General features: G+C 37.8%; 1 protein-coding gene across 1 annotated transcript in view; it reads left to right on the top strand.

The window, feature by feature from the left end:
- Nucleotides 1-5,711: 5,711 nt before the first annotated feature.
- SAR1B (secretion associated Ras related GTPase 1B) overlaps nt 5,712-16,853 on the top strand; it is a 29,105-nt gene continuing 17,963 nt past the window's right edge. Inside the window, exons 1-2 of the mRNA XM_036898217.2 lie at nt 5,712-5,871; nt 16,083-16,158. Coding sequence (XP_036754112.1) covers nt 16,101-16,158 — 58 coding nt within the window. The 5' untranslated portion in view covers nt 5,712-5,871; nt 16,083-16,100. The remainder of the gene's footprint in view (nt 5,872-16,082; nt 16,159-16,853) is intronic.

Below are 16,853 nucleotides of genomic sequence, written 5' to 3'. Positions count from 1 at the left end.
TGACTCTCACCGCCGGCCGGAAGTGGCGTGTGTCACCACCACGGAAATCCCCGCAGTCGTGAACGTCATCTCGTCGGCCGAGTCAGCATCTTAAGGCAATCAGTGCTTCGGTAGCTGCTTTCGTTGGGGGGGGCACTTACGGAGAGTCTCCTTGGATTTTTTTTGAAGATTACCTGAGACGACAGACGTCATCGTCTTCTGTTGAAACTATACCTCTGGTAGTTGAAGCAATGAATATTTATTGCACTGTTACATTTCATCATCTTTTTCCAGGTGTAAATTGTAAGGGAATTTTTTTAAAGGGTGGTTGATATGTACACGTGTTAAAAGTTAATCAGATCAAGGAGGAGGCCTTTGCTTTTGGACTGGAGGATTCACAGCATAGTCACGCCAAAGCTCATTAACAGCACATTGAATAGCACATTTAAATGGCAGTTTTAGTTCCTCTTCTAAGAGTTTACAGTAAGGTAAAACGTTGAAACTTCCTTTCTGGGCAAGTGGACATTTTTTTTCCCCCAAGAAGATTTTTTAATTTCCACCTCCCGCCAGAGGGAGGTGGAAACTGGAGTGATTAGACAACATAGTTAATTGACAATCTCAGTAATCATTTTAACTGTCTTTACTCTACTTAGGTTTTTCTTGCTCTGAGCTAATGATAAGCCCTACTTTAAACTACAAATTTGTACTGTTGATTAAAGTGTCATGCCAAGGGTTTTGCAACCTGTGAAGGGTGAAGTACATTTTACTTATTTAATATCAAATTCCTGCTATGAAATGTTATATTAGGTAAAAAATGAACAAGACCTAAACTCCTGTGTCAGACCTGAAAAGCATACAGTAAGAATTCACATAACTGTTAAATTTTATCCTAATCCTGTTTTTATCGGTTGCCCCAGAACCATACTTAAAAATACACTTGCTTTGTGTGGAATTCAACAATTAAACTCCTTTGTTCAACATACAAGTGCAACGCCTTCTTTAGGATGAAGAGGTTGCTTTTGGTCAAACCATTTTCCTCTTAAAGCTCCTATAAACAAAATCTCAAATCCTCTATCCCAGGAACACTTAAATAGATAGACAAACACAAGCCTCTCAATGTTTTCAAGAGAAATAGATGTTAGAGAGAAACTGAACCTTTCTGAGGTCAGGTGGAAAAGCAGAGTCACTCTTCAAAGGGGCACTTGCTTATATTTGGTCTCAAACTTAACATTAGTTTTTTTTTTAAGGCAATTCCTTAATGATCTTGGTTTGTTGACCTTAGCTCAAGAGTTTGATTTGGTTAAATCAAGTTTTCTTTGGACTTTGTTCTGTTCAAGCAATATCTGTGGGTTCAAAGGAAAAAAAAAACTGATGGAAAAGATTAGACATTTTTAAACATAAATAATCTCATTGATTAAATCAGGTTAAATAAACAAATTGGCTGGTAATTAAACAATACTTTTTCTAAAATTTTCTCCACTCCTAAGTCTCTGTGTTGCTTTTATTCCCCCCAAAATTTGGTTAAGTCTTTCAAGTGTTTTTAAAATTTTCATTGTAGTCAGCTTTAAAATATTGAGGAGAAAAGCAACATTTGTCATTTGCCTGCCCTCAGGGATAGTAGGAAAGTAAGTTTAAGTAATTGAGGTGAAACAGCACTTAAAAACAGTTAAGTAATTTTTACATGAAATATCCACACATTGTCAAATCCTCCTCTGACTTCTTAAAGTATTGCCACATAAACATCAAGAAAAAATTATTAGTGCGATTACCAGTTGTTAAAGGTATTGGTATTTCTTTGGTCAACTACCTTTATCTGCCCTATACTACCACACACTTTCCTAAATTGATGTCACTAATATATTCTACTTTTTTATCCTTGTTTTCTAGAATAACAGGACCCTTCTGCCACATATACACACTTCATATGTATATTCAGGTGTCATGCACATTATTTGCAAAGCCTTCAACCCTACTTAAAATTATAAGCAACAAAATAAGTGATATAAAAACGTTTTAGTGAGGAAACAGCACTACAAAAAAGTATTCCATTTAAGTTGATTATTTAGACTCAAAAGAGGGAAACAGGCATTCCTAATAAAATCCGCTGGCTTGCAGAAGTAAACTTCAGCTCACACCAAGGCCCCTTTGCCTGCCTGCTCTTGAATGCTGAATGGTCAGATGATAAACTGGATCAATTCTATTTACTTTTCAGGATAGGAGAATTACTTTAGGTCCTTTAATTATTTTTTTTAATTTGTTGTATTTCAAACAAACAAAAAAATGGTTTCGATTACAAATAAGTTTATTCTGAAACTCTCTGTGGCTCCATTTTAGGAACAGTTCCTTTAGCCTCATTTGCCTCTCACAGGACATCTGTTTGTATCCTAAGTCAGTACTCTGAAGCTGCATCACAAGTGCAGTCATCTAACACCAAGCAGGTAAATCCCATTGCTGCTTTTTAAAACTTTTCATCTTTACATAGTTCTTGCCATTCCCACTGCCCACTGGTTAGTTTTCATCATCTCGAACTGCTGGGATAGCCTCTCTGGTTTCCTCTCCAATCTATCCTACATGTTGAAATGAGTTCCTAAATACTGATTCTGTTTTTATTTTCCTGTACCGCAAAACCTGTAATTGCTCCCTGTGCCTACTCTATCAAGTTAAAGTTTCTCTGAAAGGCTTATCTCATGCAGAGTAAAATCCCAAGTCCTTTCTATATTCTGCAAGGCGTCCCTTGACCTGGCCTCATTTTCTTCCACACTCCCTCTTACTTCTCTCCAAACATACTTGCTGTTTGCTACCAACATGCAATCAATCAAGTATAAAAACCTGCCTTTTACACTTACTTCCATTACCTGGGCTGCTCTTCCCCAAGACACCCATGTAGCTCAATCTCTCACCCATTCAGCCTTTATTCAAATAAGACCTTATTGACAAGGGCTTCTCTGAACACCCTATGCAAGAGCATACCCTCCCTGCTAACTCTCTATCCCTCTTATACTGCTTGTTTTTGTTTTTCTTTGTGACACTTATCATTGATATATATCTGGGTCTGTGTTTATCTTTAATGGAATAAAATTCTGTGCATAACCTGCCAATTCTAAGATAATCATTTTGATTTCATGTCTGTCTACTTGTTTAGACTGTCAGAGAGCAGAGACACAGGGACTATGTCCTGCTCACATTTGTATTCTCAGCACTTGGGTTGGGGCCTTACACTTAACAGGTGTTCAGTAAATATTTTTGAGTGAATAAATTTAAATCTCTTCAAGTAGTGACTCTGTGGCATCTTACCATACTGATGGACAGTGACTTCAATGGGGTATGGGGGAGTCTTGGTATGGGTGAATGTAGTAACCACAGTGTTTTTCACGTGACACTTCATAAGAGTGTATATCAATGAAACCTTAATAAAAAAATAGTCATCTCTTCCAATCTTCTGTTCTCACTATTTTGACCCTCACTAATTCAATACTACAAGTTCATATTGCACTTAACAGCCTAAACCACATCCCTAGCACTTGTTTCTAAACTATATCCTCTGTAATTCTTTTAGTTTATTTTAACTATTATGCTGTATGGTGTCCCATCTGATGCAGACCTAATAGTGTAACTGAAATAGTGTTAGACCCCATACCCCCTGATCAGCACTAGAGGTGCAATATCAAATGCCAATTCTTTTTCCTTTTCTAACCCCAAATATGTCCCTCTGCCCTTAACGCCGTCTACAAACACCTTAGCACCATAGTATGAGATCTGAGATGCAACATCCCCTCTAAACCTATCCTTTTCATTATACTTTCTGCTGAATTGACAACACCAGCCGCTTTCATTGATGAATTAATTTATTCAGAAAATATTGATTAAATGCCTTCCATATGCCAGAAACTGTGCTAAGCACCAAGCAAAAACAGAACAGGACAAATGAGGTCTCTTCCTTCTGTGGAGCTTATGGTGGAGCAAATGAAATAAAAGTGTAAATAAATACATATTTTCAAGTTTAAAATTTGGTAAGTGCTATTGAGGTGTTGGCACTGAGATAGAGGATAGAAAGCAAGGACCTAATTGGATAGGATGATTAGCACAGGAGGGGACATTTAAGCTATGATCTAAAGTATAAGAAAGTTAACTATGCAAAAGAAATGGGGAGAAGAAGGGCTCTGGGCAAGGGAAACAGCACCCATGAGGCCCAGGGGCAGTAATGAGCTTCCTTTGCTGAGCAAGGTAGAATGGCAAGAAATAAGATTGGAGAAATAAAGGGGTCCAGAGCAATAGAGCATGATAAGCAAGACATCAGGAGTTTATAGACTTTGGGAAGCAGTTGAAGATCTGTAAACAGAGGAGTACTTTGATCCAATCCAGCGGTGAGGATCGTTGATTGGAAGGGAAATAATAAAGAGTTGTTGGAATAACCCAGGCCAGAGATGATGGGAGCCTGTATGTAGTAAGGTGGGTGTAGTGGCGATAGAGAGTAGACTCACTAATCCAAATAAAAACTTTGGACTTTGAAATCTACTTTTGCTACCAATATGCAATCAATCATGAAATCTTGTAGGCTCCAACCTTTAGACTTTCTCACACGTGACCCTCTGTTTCTCTATTCCCACTGATCCAACACAGGCCCAGGAGACCTTTCACCTGCATGATTGTAGCAGCCTTATTACTGACCTCAGTTTTCAGTCTTGACCTCTTCCAGTGCAGCCCACACACCGCTGTCAGAGCAAAATTTCAAGAACATACCCCTGATCATGCTTCTGTTATGCTCAAAACCACCCAGAAGCTCTATGGTTTGGGAGTCAAGATTCCCATAGCACAGCCCAAATCTATCCAGTCAAACCGTAATACTTGTCTGGTGCTTTTCCCATCTCAGTTCCTTTTTGAATGTTGTTATAATTTCTCATCCTTTTGAGATTTTAATCCCCATTTTATATATGCAGGAGCTGAATCTTTGAGTGGCTAGTAATATTAGAACCATAGCTTATAGCCAGAAGTTGTACTCAACTATTACACTTTTAAAAATACAGCCACTAAAAATTCATGATTTAGAAGAATACTTAATTACATGGGAAAGTGCCCGTAATAAATAAGTTTTTAATTTTAAATGTTTTACACAACTGTGGTATGATTGTAATCCTATTTATTTATCTGCCAAGGTACAACTGGTGGTGATTTTTGTTTCCATTATATTTTTCTGATTTTTCCAAACTTATTACAATTGCTCTGTATTACTTTTACAACTGATATCAAAATCATCAAGAAAATTGTGGGAAAGTAGCCTATGTATCCTTTAAGGTTCTTCTGAAACACTGGCATCTCCAGCCTCTCTACTCCTTCACGTCTGCCGCCACTTTGTGCTTTGTTATCCTCTCTCTCTGCCTACCTTACTTTATAGTTAGTTGTGACCTAACACATATCTCTGCCAAGCAAAAGGTCCTTGAGGGAAGGCACTGTCTTGCTTTTTGTCACATTCCCCGATTCCTAGCCATTTTACACTTTGTTGCTGAAGCCAGCAGAAATCATAATTCAGACTTTTCAAAGGCTGATTAAAAATGGAGAGCAGGAGACAAAAAAGGCTTTCCAGGACAAGAGCTGTAAAGTAATCTTTAGGAGCCCAGTAAAGTGCCTCAGTCCACTCAAAAGTATTTATTAAACCAAAACTGAATTCAAAAGTAGGTGAGGGCGCTCAGCCAGGGGATTGGTGGCGGAACTGCGAGGAGGCGGAACTTCAGACTCAAGGCGCTGCGGTCCTGCGGACCGTCAGGGGTGAAGCACCTGCCGGCCCGGAAGTTGCTGACTCGACCTGAGACCGCGGTAGCCATCGCGCCTTGCGGTTGGGAGTCGGAGAGTGTAGGGCTGACGCCAAGCAAGAAATTGTGTTCTCCCCAATCTCAGGTGAGTGGCGACCTCTCCTCCCGCGAGAACCGGAAGGCGGCAGCCGCGGACCGCGGGGAAGGTGCACCTGTCGTTCCTGGGCCCCCTCGGGGCCCCTGCCTGTCGGGGGGTGAGGAAGGGGCGCCTATTTTTCGCCCCGCAGTCAGGCGGCGCTAGGGAGGACGGATTCCTTTCTTGGTCTGCGGGGCAGCTCTTATGGTCCTCCAAGCAGGACACCGCTGCTGTCAAACGGTGGGTTATTCCAGGAAAGGAGGAGATGACTCTAAACTGCAGGCAAGCCCTTCCTTACCCCTCGCCCTCAGTTTCCTGAGGTGAGATGAAGGCGGCGGGGATCATTGACAACTCAAGAGGCTGTGACTCGGCGCGTTGTTTCAGCTCTCAGTGTGGGGGCAAACTGAGCTTCCTTACTAATAGTAGTTAACGTTTTGCCATAGCCCGGGTCCCAGTTGAGTGGGGAAAAGTTAGATTGTTGGGGGAAAATTGTAATGATTTATGAATTGCTCCAAGATTTCCCAACAAGGTAGAAATTTGTTTTGGCAACAGCTAAACCTCTGACATCGTGGCCAAAAGAACCAAGTTCTTCAGGGATGTCAGGTGTTCGGTACGTTAAACAAAAGGAGGAAAGTGAAGAAATCCTTTTAACTTGAAAAATTAAAGCAATTATTTTCATGTTCTTATGTCAAGCTCTGTATTACTACGTGTCTTACTCTGAAGAATGTCCTCCTATGTTCAGTGCTAAAATATCAGTTAAAAATAAGTCTCATGAAGCAAATGAAAGGAAAGGAACATTTATTGATTTTCTAATATGTGTAAGGCGCTAGCTATTCTCACAACAGCTATGGAAGGTAGTAGTAGTATCTTTATTTTACAGATGAAAAATCAAGGAAGATTTACTATTTGTTAATAATTAATGCTGCTGATGTATCACAGCAATGTGTATATGTTTAATATTGTTTTAGTGGATTTGCATTCGTTAGCAAAATACTTTGAATTAAAAATTTTTAATCATAATTCATTGGCATTTTCTGAGTTGCAGAAAAGGAAGGTGTTGACTTTATTTTAGGAATGTTAGAAAAGCATTGTCAGTAATTATGAAGATTAGCAGTTTAAATATGATACATTTTAATCTTTCCTTGAATTTTAAGCAAAAATTGAGACAAAAGATTATGTCGTCAGAGATGAAAATCACTGCCGCATCATTTGAAGGTTACAAATCAGAATTCTATAGTAATGATTCATTATTTCTCCACCCTTCTCTTTTAAGTACACTTGGCTGAAACTCTTTGAAGCTATTTCTCTGCAAAACATTACTAAACAAATAATTTTAAAATCACATTGTTGAAAAGTTTCTCATAATTGTGTATAGCTTTAGAACAATTTCAATTAAAAGTATTTTAAAGATTGAAATTTGTCACTACTTATGTCAGTTTTCATTTTCTTAATTCATTATAATTAAGTTCATTACTCAGACTCACCAGCTTTTTTCATAGCACAGAATTTTTTCCCCTTTTCTCACTCTTAAAAGAAAGAATCCAACTGCTTATATTTGCCACAGATTTAACCTTTTAATTGTGTTACTTTTTAATTAAGTTTCACTAAAGGAAACTTGAGTATGGACTTTTTGTTGATTACATGAACCAAAAGGTTTAGTTCCATTATGATGGCTGTGCATTCAATCCTAAAATGTTTTATTTTTATTTGCATCAGTTTTTCAAAACTTTAAAGTTTATAAAAAAAAATCTAACAGTTTTAAGGGAAAATATGTACAAAGCAGATCGTTTTGAAACATTCATCATTGTTACTGTCCATTCTTAGTAATGCCCAGCCAGGGTCTTGCCAAATGCTACAAAACAGTCAAGCAGAGTTTTACTTTCTTTGTATTTCTAGTACTGTTTGAATTCTAGAGAGAGATGTGTGTAATTCCTAAATTAGCCTAATATACTATATTATTATACTTAATATACTAATTAGATAATATACTATATTTATGCATAATATACTATAGATAATATATTATACTTAATATACTAATTAGATAATATACTAATTTATGGAATTTGTACATATTTAATCATAAATCTGACATAGGTAGAAAATTATGATCTCTTCTGCTGAAATTTCTTTACTTGGAGTTGAAGGAAATGACTGCCTTTTCTGGTGACAGTCAGTGATGGTAGTGTTAATATTTAAAGTAAAACCAGAATACCATTAAAACCATTTTCATATTAGAAGTTGTTAATATTGAAGTTAATTTGAAAGTTGGCATTTAAATTTGGAATTTCAATTAACTTAGTCTGAATGAGTTAATACCATCTTATATTATGTAGTTCTGGTGTTTTGGGGTATTTTTTCATACTTAATCATTCTTACAACTCTGTGAGGCAGGTGGTACTCCTGTTATTGGGAGGAGGAAAGTAGGACTCAGAAAGACTGGCTTTCCCAGAATGAAATAATAGCATTTCAAAAAATGCGTATAAAAATCCAGATTTTTAAATTCCAGGACAGGTACTCCATTTCACTCCATTTCATAGTTCTGCCATCCTTTGCTTACCCCAATTATTAATGTTTTCTTTAATCCTACTCAGGTGTCATATTTGCCTTTTTAGACTATGATATTTAATTTTTCTTATAATAGCTTTAGTGAGAGACGGTTTACATGCTGTAAAATTTACATTTGTAAAGTGCACACTTCAGTGGTTTTAGTATATTCACAATGTCGTGCAGCTGTCACCACTGTCTAATTCCAGAGCATTTTCATCATTCCAGAAAGAAACCCAGTATCCATTAGCAGTCACTCCTTGCTTTTCCTTCCCCACGGACAACCACTAACCTACTTATTCAAAGGATTTGCCTGTTCTGGACATTTCGTATAAATGGAGTCATCTATATAAGTTTAATGGGACGAGGCTTTAAGAAGTTATTTGTAATCTGAGAGGTTGTGTTTCATTACACCCTTTGCACTGATTTTGATGTTACTTGAGTAGGTCACTTTTCTAATCTGCATACGGTACTTTTCCTGTTCAGTGTTCATGCAATAAATAAATCTGCTGACGTGTATATGTTTCCTTGTTCTTGACCTTTGCTCTTCACATGTCTTAATAGTGTGTTCTTGGTGTTGTGTAACCTGTTCTCAGGGCCCAAGTATCTGTGTCTAAATAACTTTTATTCCTGGTTGGGTATTTTTACCTCTACTTTAAAATGGCTAATGACTCCTAGCTTGTTTTAAGGTTCTTAGAAACTGACTATGAAAATATAAATAGCTCATTATCTTCTAAAGCAGAGTTTCCCCATGTGTTATTAGATTATTTCTCTTGGGACAAATTTTACAGCAGCATATTGGTACCAACCTTATGCAAAAACTCCTTTTTCTTTAAAGTCTTACCTCATCCCACCCTCCATCAGCCCTCATAGCTCTCACCTAACAGTCATCTTCAGTGAAGACTTGGCCACTTGATTCAGTCTTGCTTTCTATAGTAATGACCTCCATACTTCTGCGTGATTCCGTTGCCTGTTATTGTGGATGGTATACCCTGTAGCCTGGCTTCGCATATCTTTCACCTCACTTCCAGGTCTCTTCAGCTGTCTGTGCCAGTGCTGGGCCCTGGAGCTTGCTACCACCCAGACCTGATCTTTTAAATTCTTGAATCCCACATTCTCGTTCAGTTTGCTGGCACACTTCTGGCCCACCTTTCACTTTTCTCACCCTTTTACTAGGTCTGCACCAGCTTTTTGACTTAAGACTTTCCCCCTATTCCATTCTGTGGGAAGGCTGCCTTCGAACCCTACCCCATTCCTATGTACTAACTACCCTTATACCTTCATCCACTCAGATCTGAACTTCCAGTCAGATCACTTCAGCCCCTCTCTAACTAGTACTCTCAAATTCCTGTTCCCATGTCTTTTTTCAGTTCCTTTTCTGAAAATTCTTAATCCCCATTCACACCATGTATCTGAAGCTAAGTATTGTTGGAGGGTGGAAGTGGGGAGAGAGGTGGGAGATTGGAAGATAGTGCAGATTGGCACTGCTGTGAATGTTTTTAAACTCCGGCTGAGCACTTGGCTCTTTTTTTTTTAATTAAAGTATCGTTAATGTATAATTATGAAGGTTTCATATGAACAACATTGTGGTTTCAACATCCACCCACATTATCAAGTCCTCAGCCCCCCATTGCAGTCACTGTCTGCATAGTAAGATGCTATAGAGTCATTACTTCTCCATGCTCTGCTGCCTTCCACATGACCTACCTGTATTGTGATTGTGAATTATAGTGCCCCTTAATCCCCTTCTCCCTCCCCATCTACCTTCCCCAACTCTTCTCTTTTAGTGACCGCTAGCCCCTTCTCAGAGTCTGTGAGTCTGGCTGTTTTGTTCCTTCAGTTTTCCTTTGTTTTTATACTCCACAAATGGGTGAAATCATTTGGTACTTGTCTTTCTCTGCCTGGCCTATTTCACTGAGCATAATACCCTCTAGCTCCATCCTTGTTGCAAATGGCAGGATTTCTTTTCTTTTTATGGCTGAATAATATTTCACTGTGTATATGTACCACATTTTCTTTATCCATTAATCTGTTGATGGACACTTAGGTTGCTTCCATGTGTTGGCTATTGTAAATTGTGCAGCAGTAAACATAGGGGTGCATATGTCTTTTTGAATCTGGGATCTTGTTTTCTTTGGGTAAATTCCTAAGAGAGGAATGACTGGGTCCAATGGTATTTCTATTTTTAGTTTTTTGAGGAACCTCCATATTGCTTTCCACAGTGGTTGAACTAATTTACATTCCCATCAATAGTGTAGGAGGGTTCCCGTTTCTCTGCCTCCTTGCCAGCATTTGTTGTTTCTTGTCTTTTGGATGTTGGCCATCCTAATTGGTGTGAGATAAAATCTCATTGCAGTTTAATTTGCATTTCCCTGATTATAAGTGATGTGGAGCATCTTTTCATATGCCTGATGGCCATCCAAATTTCTTCTTTGGAGAAGTGTCTGTTCAGTTCCTCCGACTGTTTTTTAATCAGGTTATTTGTTTTTTGGGTGTTAAGGTGTGTGAATTCTTTATGTATTTTGGATGCTAGCCCCTTATCGGATAAACGGTTTACAAAAATATTCTCCCATATTGTAGGATGCCTTTTTGTGCTGCTGATGGTGTCCTTTGCTGTACAGAAGCTTTTTAGTTTGATGTACCCATTTGTTCATTTTTTATTTTGTTTCCCTTGCCCAAGGAGATGTGTTCAGGAAAAAGTTGCTCGTGTTTATATTCAAGAGAGTCAAGAGATTTTTGCCTATGTTTTCTTCTAAGAGTTTTATGGTTTCATGACTTACATTCAGGTGTTTGATCCATTTCCAGTTTACTTTTGTGTATGGAGTTAGACACTAATCCAGTTTCATTCTCTTAAATGTAGTCCAGTTTTCCCAACACCAGCTGTTGAAGAGGCTGTCGTTTCCCCATTGTATGTCCATGGCTCCTTCATCATATATTAATTGGCCATATATAGAACACATGGCTCTTTTTTTTTTTAATTTTCTTCCTGATATTTATAACAGCCATTTTATTATACCTTATGGTTATATAGGTAAGGAGTTTGATCAGGGTTCAGCTGGGTGATTTGCCTCTGCTTCACGATTTCTGGGGCCTCAGCTAGAGTGACTCAAATTTCTGGAGATACCTGGGGCCGTCTGTGTAGAGCCTCCATTCTTTGTATAGTGCATGCGGGAGCCTGAATAGTCCGAGTTAGCTGCTTCACTCACAGGCCTAGTGCCTGGACTGGATGACTGGAGTAGGGACAGGCTGATAACAATAGTTTCTTGTACGGAAATGTCAGGGTAGTTGGACTTGCTCTGTGACATCTGGCCTCCTCCAGAGCAACCATTCTAAAAGACAGTTCACATGGCTCTTTTTTAACCAACTTTTCACTTGATCTCTTCGCCAGTGTGGCTATTCTAATCTTCACTGTGCTCCTCAGAATTTCTCTTTGCCACTTCTTCACTTTTGGAGCCAGATTCCTACCACCTCCCCTCTACATTTCCTGGCCTGCCTGCCTTCTAGTATTAGAGGAAGAGATGTGCTGTCAGCCCTGACTCCTCTTGAGACTTTTCCCCTTTTGGTTAGTTCCCTCTTCTTTCTCATCTTTAATCTCTCCCTGTCCACTAGCTCCTTTCCTTCATTTCATCAACATACTCAAGCCTCACCTTCCATAAGAAAAAAATCTCCTTTCTCTCATTCCATTTCAAACTCCTCAGTGGCTCCACCTATTAACCTCCTATCCTGTTCACTTCTCAATAATAACAGCAACCAGGTGTTAAATACTTTGAGCATTTTATTTCATTTGATCTCTACAGCACCCTGAGAGATTTTGCAGAAGAAACTTGTAACTTGTTACATAGGCTCTGCTGTGCTTTAAGTACTGGCCATAGGCTCTTCAGCACTGCCAACCCACTGCAGGCTGCTCATGCTCTCAGCAGCTGTCTCCTTGTCACCAGCGCTAGCTGAGACATCTCTGTGGTGGATTTGGTGGAGCTGAGTCCTTCCCACTTTCTCAGTATCTCTTCTCGTTCTTCTACCTTCCATTAGTTCTTCAGCCCCATCTGTCCTTTAAAGACCATCTCAAGCAACAATTCATTTCTTCCATAGCATTTTGTTGGTGCTTGAGGCAGGAGGACTTTAAGCAGAGATAGTGAGAGAAAATCTAATGTTGGGGAGGAGAACGGACAGAGGTTTTAAGGTGGTAAAGTACAGGTCACCAGTAGTGAATAGCAAATGGTTTACTTCGACCCAGGGAAAGCTTATAAATAGGGAAGTAATATGTATTAAGCTTGGAAAGGTAGCTGGAGGTAGATAATGGAAGTTCCGGAATACTGGACTAGGCATTTGATTGGATTATTTCTGAGCTCACATGTCAAACCTCCAGTGGTTCGCCATCCACATGTATAGGGTAACCATTTAGTTTCACACCTAAATCAGGATCCTTTTGGGAATGAAAGGAAGGACTGTAAATAATTACACTGAGATAACTTTGTGAGACTGGCCATTACAAACCGGGAGTTATAGTCACTCTGGCTATGCAACAAGTCAAGTCCAAGGTGACATTTTGATGAAGCTGCTCTGGAGGCTGTGTACAGATGGGTAGGAACAGATTTTGAAGTTAGTTAAGGTGGTAGCTAGAAATGCAACATAAAGTTCTTCACTAGGTGGCTCCTGTGGGAATCAAAGAAAGCCGAGACTTCACTGCAGAAATTGATTTGGGGAATGTATGTGGGGTGTGAGGTAGAGGAAGGAATTACACGTGGTCACAGTCGTAAGCTGGGGTGATTAAAAATGGTACCCAATCATTTAAACAAATGTAATAAACCTTTAAAACTATTTATTATAAAACTTCAGAGAACCACTGCACTATAAGGTAAAGGTCATGGGCAGGGAAATCAGAGAGACCTAGGTTGGAAACGTTGATATGCCAATCACTAATACGTAGCTGAGTTTTAGTTATTATTATACCTTTAGTTTCTTCTTTTATAAAATGGGAACAATGAATATTTACTTTAAAAGATTGGGGTATTTGGTGGTGATATATATAAAGTGTCTAGTACTGTGGGTTATATAGTAAAAAAAATAATAGCAGCAGCTAACATTGAATGCTTACTCCTTGCCAGATACCAAGTGCTTTGTGTGTAGTCATTCATTTAATCTTCACAACTGCCATCTCAGCCACTACTATTCCCATTTTACAAGTAAGGAAAGTGAAGTAACTTGGGTAAGGTAGATAATAAGTAGTAAAGTCCTGGTTCCAGAGCTGTTGCTCTTAACCTCTAGACCGTAGTGCTGCTAGGGATTCAAGAAGTGGTAGCTGTTATTTTTTGTTTTGCTTTGTTTTATTAAATTGAAAAACGGATTCAGTACTGTTTCTTATGTCCACGGTAGCAAGCGTGAAGAGCAGGTGCCTAGATTTAGTCCCAGGTTTATCACTCTGGCTCCTGCCTCACTTGTTAGCACCATTAATTTTTACTCTCAGTCTGTGGTTCCCTGGTCCCAGTCATCATTCAACAGTACCTAATATTTTGCTGTACCTGCTGTACCCATTCAGTTTCACAGTTCTGTATGTTGTATAACCTTCACAGTCTTCTAGCAAACTGTTACTTAATCTTCAAGATTCAGGCCTAACATCATCCAGGAGACCTTTCCTTAGCCATACCTTGTTGCCACCTTAGAGCTATGGAAATAGGACTTTGGATGTAGAGACAAGCAGGACTGGTTTTCTTTTCTCTATTTTTATACATAATATAAAGTACATTTGTGAGCATACCACACCTCTTTTTGTTGCATTATTCTGTTTTTGTGCTCTGATGATCATTAATCCCCTAATTTAAGTTTATACTTTACAGTATGGGCAATTTTTTTGTGTGTGTTTGTGTAAGTCTTGAAACTTTATAGGATAAGTTGTTACCATCCTTGATAATATCCTATTCAGTTTTAACATTTTAAAGTCAAATCCCATTTGTGTAGCTAACTTATCACTCTAGACTATAACCTTTTTGAAAGAAAGATTCGTGTTTATCATTAATATTTGTATTCCCATAGTGGCTAGCTCAGCACCTTGGATGTAATATGAGCCTAGTAAACATGTACTGAATTAAATATCTCAACACATCACTGCTTTATTTGGTTCTCTGCAGTGGAAGTATGATCCTCTTTGAAAAACATCTATCATACCTGAAAATCTTTAGAAAAGACATCCCAACCCTATGTGTTTTCTCTGACTACAAGTTTTACTTTCTGCACGACCAAGAATGATAATAGTAGGAGGTATAATTTTCAACTGGAGTAAAATAAGAACTTGTAAGATACTAGATTCTTTTATATATATGTTGCTGTTATAGTTCTCATTCTTGTGAATGAAACTATTTAAATTTGACAGTCACTCTGTCTTAATCAGGAATCTACTGGTTGCAAGAACAGAATTCTGCTCATGCTAGTTCAAGTAAAGAGATAGAAGAGAGGAGAGACTATTGTCAGGATCCAGGGAATCTCCAAGTAAATATTGCTAGGCCTTGTACCTATTGGAAGTAGGCTGTCTCTTTTCTGTATCTCTCACACTCAAGACAGTGTGGTCTCTTAACAACTTACCCTCTAGGAACTGAGTTTGGTGGGCCCATCTGTGTCAGCTTGACAGCCTACTGGAGTGAGAGATGGTTAAAGAAAGCAGTGTTGTGTGTCATACTTTGTCTAAATGTCAAAGATAGCATAACCCTTCAAATTTGTTGGACTTGGCCCTAGTTTGGGGCCTGGGTTCTTTTGTTAAGCTCTAGAAAATGAACTCTGTTGATCTGAAAGTGTATTTTTGTGTATGTGATCTTTCTTTTCTCAAGAAGCTTTTTTTCTCCTATTTTCCACATTAGCTCTATTAGTTTATCAAGCACATGTCAAGTAAATGCTGAATTGAACTAGACTCTGCACTGTGATGTAAGAAATTTTTTTAACACTCAGTAATACTTAAATTTTAAAACTGCAAAAAGGTAATAAACCCAGGAATTTACCATCTGTTACCAACAGCTAAAAAAAGACCAAAAGAAATAGAAAAAGGGTTTTTATACTCTGTATAGGCATAATGTGACTTAAAAACTTAATTTCATTCTCATAAACTTCCTTTCTTCTCCTTTTTTTCTTCTCCCTGATCTTCCTCCCCAACTCCAAGGTTTTAGTAAATATTCCATAAGCCATATATACTATAATTAATTTAACTTTAACTTATTATTGAACATGGATGATTTCCAAAACTTTTCTTATGTAACATTTTGATGCATATATTTACACATAATGCCTTTCCATATTTAGGACAATTTAATAAAAATAGAATTATTGGGTCAAATGATATCAACAGATACATCATTGCCAAGTTGGTTTTGAAAAATATTTGTACCAATTCTTGCTGCCACTAACAGTGCTCTTTTACCACATCTTTTCTAGTCCTGGCTGTTAAAACTTATTTTCATTTTTGCTACTCTGTGGGCAAAGAGTGGTCTCTTCTTGGTACTTTAACAGCATTTTGTTTTTTATGCATCAGTATATATCAGGTTAGACCAGCCTGGATAAGAGTGTTTAACTCTTTGTAGTACAGTTGTTAGAGGTTGATTTACTCAGAGTTGATGTTTAATATTGTTGGTATTTAATGCTGACTAAATGTTGAGTAATGTTGACTAAATTCAAAACGCTTTTTTTTCCAGACCCTGTAAGATTTGAATATGTCCTTCATATTTGACTGGATTTACAGTGGTTTCAGCAGTGTGCTACAGTTTTTAGGTAATGTTGGCCCTTTATTTCTTTGTTATCTCATTTAAGCCTACTTCAATAAAAGTGCTTATTTGTTTAAAGCATCTTTATATGTAACCCGGTAGTTACTAATGTGGGCTTTGAATAATACAAATATGTTCAATTACTCATTGTATCCCTAATAAATTACATAATCTTAAGTACATTACTTTCTCCATGTTAGCCTTAGGTTCCTTATCTGTAAAATAACAGTAGTAATTCCTATCTCTTAAGATTGTTAATAGAAATAGTTTTAACAGGAATAGCTACCATTTATTAGCCAGTTTACCTAGGTGCTTTTCATACTTTATCTCATTCAGCCTCATAGGAATCCACTGCCTTATTTTTGTTATTATAAAAGTTCATGTTCCATGAAGCACCTTCTATATCATAAATGGCAGTTTACAGTCTCCTAACTGAGCACTTGTTTACCCAACAGTTCTGATTACTAATTTTCCTTTTTTTATAGATTTTAAAGATAGGAGAAATCTTTGCTTCTCATTCTTTTTTTTTTTTCTTTTTTTTTCTTTTTTTTTAAATATTTTTTATTGAAGGGTAGTTGACGCACAGTATTACATTAAATTAGTTTCAAGTGTACAACACAGTGATAAAACATTTATATACATAATTCTAGGTTCCAGCTATCACCCTACCAAGCTGTTACAATATCTTGACTATATTCCTTA

This window comes from Manis pentadactyla, chromosome 13 (assembly GCF_030020395.1).
Source record: "Manis pentadactyla isolate mManPen7 chromosome 13, mManPen7.hap1, whole genome shotgun sequence".
In the NCBI taxonomy this organism is placed as follows: Eukaryota; Metazoa; Chordata; class Mammalia; order Pholidota; family Manidae; genus Manis; species Manis pentadactyla.
The sequence above is the reverse complement of the archived record's forward strand: the minus strand, read 5'-3'. Positions and strand labels throughout refer to the sequence as shown.